Raw genomic sequence first — 6,289 nt, 5'->3', positions numbered from 1 at the left:
CAACAAGACTGTCCTTTTTAGATTTTTAATGGAGTGTTTTGCTTTGACACTTCGCATGAGTTTTAGGCTAATAAACTTGTTAATAAAACCCATTTTATTTTTGTTCTTCTTTGTGCTGCCCTTCAGTAATCATGGTGATAAATAAATAGAAACAAATTTTCTGATTTTAACAACAAAATTAGTTTTCAATGAGAATTTCGTGTTGGATTGAAATAGTGCTAGTTTGTGTCCAGGATATTCGCCAACTAAACACATTCTCTAAAAATAAGAGTTTTTTTCAGCAAAGTAAATTCTCAATTTTAACTAATTTGATAGTTATTTTGGAAATTTTGTTGTTAAAATCAACTAATTCAAAAACAGTAATACGAAATAGGCGCAGAGCTAATTTCGGTCGTTCCGTGAAGAACCATTTTCACTGGGCTGTCGTCCGACATCCTTATGACATGCCCAGCCCATCGTAGACGTCCGAATTTAGCTGTCCGTACGATAGGTGGTTCTCCTAGCAGCTGTTGCAATTCGTGATTCATACGCCGTCTCTACGTTCCGTCTTCCATCTGCATTCGGCCATAGATGATCCTCAGTACCTTTCATTCGAAAACACTGAGGGCGCGTTGGACCTCTGCCAGCATAGTCCAGGTCTCGTGGCCATAGAGAACAACCGGTCTAATGAGTAGATGGTCAGTTTCGTGCGGTTGCGTACTATTCTCGATCGGAGGGTTTTTCTGAGTCCAAAGTACGCACGATTCCCTGCCAAAATACGTCTATGAATTTCGGGTGGGTTCGCTGCTCAAAGATCTCACGATTTTAGAGGCCCCTACACGATTAAAAGTGTCATTATTAAAAAGTAATGACACTTTTAATGATCGTGTAAGGTCTACGAGTTCAGTAATGACACGAGTAACGATGGAATTCCGAATTTTTCATCATTACCAACATTATTTCTTCTTCTCATTTTTTTTGTGGAAGTGCTGAATATCGTCAGTTGTATTAGATGAGAAAATTTGACAACCATGAAGTAAACATTCTCTTCAGAACTATACGTGAAAAAAAATCTGGAAATGACAAAGTGTAGATTTAAATTGTTAATGTTTCTTCAACCTTAATGTTTCAATGGCAAAGCAAATTTATTTTCAGCTAAACGAAGATAAAGAATATTGCTAATATTCTTTAATTGCTGAGGGAAAGTTATTCTGTTTACAATCCCCGTGCTGGAGTAACTACAAATACTCATCATTAATAATGAACGTGTAATGCTAAAAAGTAATTATGTAAAGTAATGCAGTAATCACGAGCGTTTGAACAGAATTGTCATTACTTAGTAATGACACTTTTAATGATCGTGCTTTTGGAATGAAGCGAGCCGGCAAAACCACACCAGGGATGCCAGGTTCACAGATTTTCATTTTTCTGTACATATTTTAAAAATGACACAGATTTTCACAGATTTCTGAAAATGATCACAGATTTTGGAAAAAAGTATCAGATTTTTGAAATCGAGCACAGTTTAGCACCACCTTTTTTTTTTTGCTCACCAAAGTGATTTTGATCTGCTATTATGGTACGGGAAAACGGGAACAGATTTTCACAGAGAGGTTTTCGGCTTGATCACAGATTTTTGAAAAAGTGACCCTGAAACCTACCAGTGCAAGTTGTCAGTCGTCATAGTTCCGAAGCTCAGTTAATTTGTTCTGAATTAGAGCCAGATTCCATTGCGCGTTCCAAATGCACCAATTGATTCCGCCCGAAATGATTTGTTTCATCTTATTTGGAATCTAATTGGATATCACAATGAATTCCTAGTCAAATTTCGGACGAGTTTACCGATTGTACACGCCAAGAGCCAATTCTGTCTAAATGCAGATCCTGTTGGTCGTGACAATTCAAGGCACTTTTCAGTCCCACAGATCATGATTAGGAAATAATTGGATATTCCCCATTTCCAACCAAAAGCATAAGATTCATCAAACTGGAAGTTGAAAAAGATTGCCCCGTCACTAACACATTGATCTATATTTTGATAAAACTAACAAACATTTTACTTGTGCGTTCCTGTCAATTTCGCGACAAACAATTTCATAGTAAATTCAACATGAAAAATCAATTTTAAATTAGCTAAATTTAGATAAAGGTAGTACTTGTAGTGCTTTGAATTTATAAGCTTGGCACTTGAAATAAATGATAAGATGTTAACTGGAAAAGATTAATATTTCAACTTAAGCTTCTGTTTGGTAAAATCATTCTTGTTGTTTTGTTCTTAAGAGTAAAAGTATTTCTTTCGAAATAATTTGAAAGCTTGTGTTTGGTACATTTTTCTTTGATTAATATATTTGTAATCACTTTCAATTACATTTATAACATTGCAAATATTTACATACCACAATCAAGCGTAGGTATATTACTTTCTGTAGTATCCAGTAATTTGATGTCCTTTCAGTCCGGTCAAGACAGAGATAACCTGCATCAAATTTTTGTTTTGAAGAAAACGTGTTATGCAGTTTCTAATAATATTAAATATCAATCGCTGGGATTGTTCAAAAGCCCCAAGAAATAGAAATAAGCAGATAAAGTTTCACTCCTGATTCGTGTAAAAACTTTTCTTTTCTGTTCATTCACTGTTGAAAACACAGCTCTGGTTTATAAGATATAAAACTGATAGGGTTCATTTGAACAATACACATTGTTGTATCATTACACAAATAAGACCATAGATAAAATGAATCAATTTTTTCTCAATATAATGGTAAACCAGAATTGAATCTACATAGATATTCCCAATAAAATCTACTTTTGTCGATACGCAATAAAATTTATTTCATCAATAAAATCAGCTGGAACAATTATATTTTCGTTTGGCTAGACCAACATTTTTATATACATTAAACAGAGACCATTGTTGATGTTGAAGGTAGAAAATGGTTTGAAACAATCATATGCTAGCTTGAAATTAAATAAAGCAGATTTTAAAATCTGCTTCCGAACTCAATGTTACGAAAGTAAAAAATCTCAATACCGGTAAAAACCCATATTTCTTCAACCCGCATCCGTCCTTCAAAAATTGTCCTTCAAAACATGCCATCGAAACGTATTGAATTCACACCAAAAGCAATAGGCTAACATTTTGTCAAACTGTTACAATATTTATTTTTCTTTTCTACTTATGTAGGATTAGAAACATCCCACCTCATCCTTGTGACGAGAACACCCTGACCAAGCATTATCTGTATTCGTAAGGGGCTCGTTTCCTAGAAAAACAGATCAGTTAAACCTTTGACCTCCTTGCCCCCTTGTGAGATACACTTGCTACATATTTCCCCCACAGTGCCCCTGCTGACCAAAACGCGCCTCTTCCATTTTTCAGTATTCAAGACTTTTCTAAGCAAAGGTTTTATCACCAACGTAAGATCTTTCTGCTATGCAAGTTTGGCAGTTGTCGTTTGCTGAAAAATATGAAAAAAACTGAAAAAAAAACATTAGGCAGCATTTCGATGTAAGGTTCTGCTTCGACTATACAAGCATTTTAACCGTATAGAACGTCTAATGGTCGGTTGCTACTTAGTAATTAACAAAGCCATTTCTTTGATATAGGAATTTTCTCATAACAGTCACTCAACGGACATTATGCCCCACCTTTGATTCAACAGTATGCTTCGAGTTAAAATATTGTTTTGAAGATTTATAATGGTTATTAAAACAAAATGTAGCGTTGGGTGGATCAAAAATGTTGGTTTCCAATTGTAATTTTTAGATTATGCTGTTGATTTCTGATGCAAAGAATATCTACTTTATCTGCTTTTCTTCTGTATCGACATTTCAAGAGACATATTGCATCATTGTTGTAGGGCGTAATGTCTCTTGTAGTGGGGCATACCACTGATTTTGTTACTGAGGCATATTATACGGTTGCTGGGGCATTATGCCTACGGAAAGCGAAAAAAAAACTGAGATTCGAGTCGTTTTGGAAAATGTGTTTGTATCGATCAATTCTCATCACTTCTACCGAAATCATTGAAAATTTTGTTCCTCAGGCGTATTGAAAAGAAATATCTACATTCTCGAAGAAAATATGTCAGTACATTTAGAAATATCTCAATGTTTTCTTAAGGGGGCATATGATAACACTTTACTCTAGCTGAATTTTATTATGAACTTAAAAAAACCCTTTTTTGCTTACAGAATAAATGATAGCACGACCTGCCATCACATTCGTGACACCAGCCATTATAGCAATCCAATCCAATCCATTGGACTTTCTTGTATGATTGCCCGGAATGGCGGTACAATGGATAGGGCGCTGGTCTCACAAGCCAATTGTCGTATGGTCGAACCCCGACTCGGCACGCTATGAATGATTTGATTTCAATGATTCTGTACGCTATGAATCGGCTGCGAAGTCTGTTGAAACAGAAAGACCAAATTCCACAAAAGGAATGTAATACCCAGACTTTGCTTGTATGATTCGACGAAATATCTCTTCCGGCGAAACGGCATCCGTCGAAATACTCCGTTTGTTCGTCCGATTTCATATCGATATGGGCGCTTGTTAGAATATTATACGACTACATTTCTATATGCGTGAGTGTAGCTGTCAAAAATTTAACAAGTAAAACATACTCCAATGATGCCGTGCGCTTCTTCATTGCCTCAATTTCAGTTTACATAAATCATACCAAAATTTTTTCGACTCCTACTGCATTGAATTGAACGATATAATGGGAAACACCATGCAGTAACTCCCCCATTTCGGATAATTTCACGCTTTGACAGCTTGTTGATATTATGTGCCATAAGCGGAAATCACCTGCACACTCCACAACGCGGCAAATGTGATAACCTGTGCCATGCTGCATCGTGGTTGCGGTTGATACAATTGACCTTTGTCATTTGAACCTGCTCCGTTCGTGGTTTGCTTCCCGCATTACAACATTCAAAATTTGTCATCGCTAAAGGCCACGAGCCACGCGATTATGACACCGGCTTGCCCCGCCCCGAACTTCTTTTCATGATTGAAAAGTGCGTGATTCTCGATAACTAAAACAGCCAAACGACAAAAGAATAACAGAATATACAATGACAAAGTTCATAACCTTGATTTTTACTGGTTGAGTGATATGGGGTAAAATGTGTTACGTTGAAATAGACATTATGCTCTGAAATACACTAGTTCGTGAGAAAGTGGGCTCTCTGTATGGCAGACCTACTTACCCGAAAATTCTTTGGATTTAGAGTGAATCTAAATTCCAGTCTACTCACGCGATTCGTGATGGGTTATGTTGGGTAGTGAAGTTATTTTATATCATAAATTCCTACCAGAAATTTAAAAAAAATGCAATACCTCACAAACATTCGCTCATACTCTAAATCTCTCTTGTTTTTCACCCAGTTCTAGTTAAAGGGTAGGCCCCCTCCACACCCAGCTCACTACCGATTAGTCGTTATGAATTATGTTGCAATTTGTTGGCCCCATTTAACCGCCGCTGTTTTTCAGCAGCTTTTCATTCGAAATGCCAAACAGCCATCACCCGGATGGGCCAAACTTCGCTGGTGGGTAATTTCTGGGGCTGTGAATTTTCGGCACTGTTTTCCGGCAGCTCGAATCGCACCGATAGTCAGTTATTTCGCTAAGTTCGTCAGGACTAGCAGCGATGGGGCGTCGACGTCGTGCGGCTAAATCAAAGCAGTCCGCCGCTTTTGTGCGGGAAAATTTTGAGTCCAAGGAAATGACATCCGTCAAAGAGGAAGAACTACCGAAACCGCCGTCCATTGTGTCCTACGCATTCCAGAAGGAAACCATCAACAAACAGAACACCCATGTCAAAGTGACGGATCATTTTATGCCCAACGTCAAACGGGTTCCGATTGCGATAAAGTTCTGGTCCAAGTACGACTCAACGACGGCCGATGCGCAGAGTAAGCTGGAAAATATCGACAAGTACTTTCAGCTGCTGGAGAAAAGCATAACCGAAGGACCGAGGGAGAAATACCAGGAACCGAGAACGGAAAACCAATGGTAGGTTAGATAATAACTTTAATGATGAGCTCAAAAACTGATACAACATTCCACAGCTATGGTTGGCACTCGGAACCCTTCTACCTACTAGATCCGGAATCATGTCATCTTCACTATCATCCGAAAAAACGTCATGAAATTACCATCGTCGGAGAAAAGATTAATGCAGACAAGATAACACAACGACCACGGTTCACCGGAGTTCCGTTCAAACTTCCCAGTTGAAAAATGACAGTTTATCTTTTTATTGATTTGTGCTTCAATCGTAAATGAGTGAATAAA

General features: G+C 37.5%; 1 protein-coding gene across 1 annotated transcript; it reads left to right on the top strand.

Moving 5' to 3' along the window:
- The first annotated feature begins 5,352 nt into the window (after positions 1-5,352).
- Positions 5,353-6,232, top strand: LOC131425799 (uncharacterized). The gene is made up of 2 exons (XM_058587964.1): positions 5,353-6,007; positions 6,064-6,232. Exons 1-2 carry the CDS (start codon positions 5,643-5,645, stop codon positions 6,230-6,232), a joined length of 534 nt encoding a protein of 177 aa, XP_058443947.1. The 5' UTR covers positions 5,353-5,642.
- Positions 6,233-6,289: the final 57 nt, after the last annotated feature.

The sequence above is a fragment of the Malaya genurostris genome, chromosome 1 (genome assembly GCF_030247185.1).
Source record: "Malaya genurostris strain Urasoe2022 chromosome 1, Malgen_1.1, whole genome shotgun sequence".
Taxonomy (NCBI): domain Eukaryota; kingdom Metazoa; phylum Arthropoda; class Insecta; order Diptera; family Culicidae; genus Malaya; species Malaya genurostris.
Note: the sequence above shows the minus strand (reverse complement) of the source record. Positions and strands in the feature narration are given on the sequence as shown.

Excerpts from the sequence above, each read along its gene's own strand:
- LOC131425799 (XM_058587964.1), top strand. The coding sequence starts at position 5,643 with ATGGGGCGTCGACGTCGTGCGGCTAAATCAAAGCAGTCCGCCGCTTTT. Across the intron at positions 6,008-6,063 it reads CCGAGAACGGAAAACCAATG|CTATGGTTGGCACTCGGAAC; the intron begins GTAGGTTAGATA and ends AACATTCCACAG.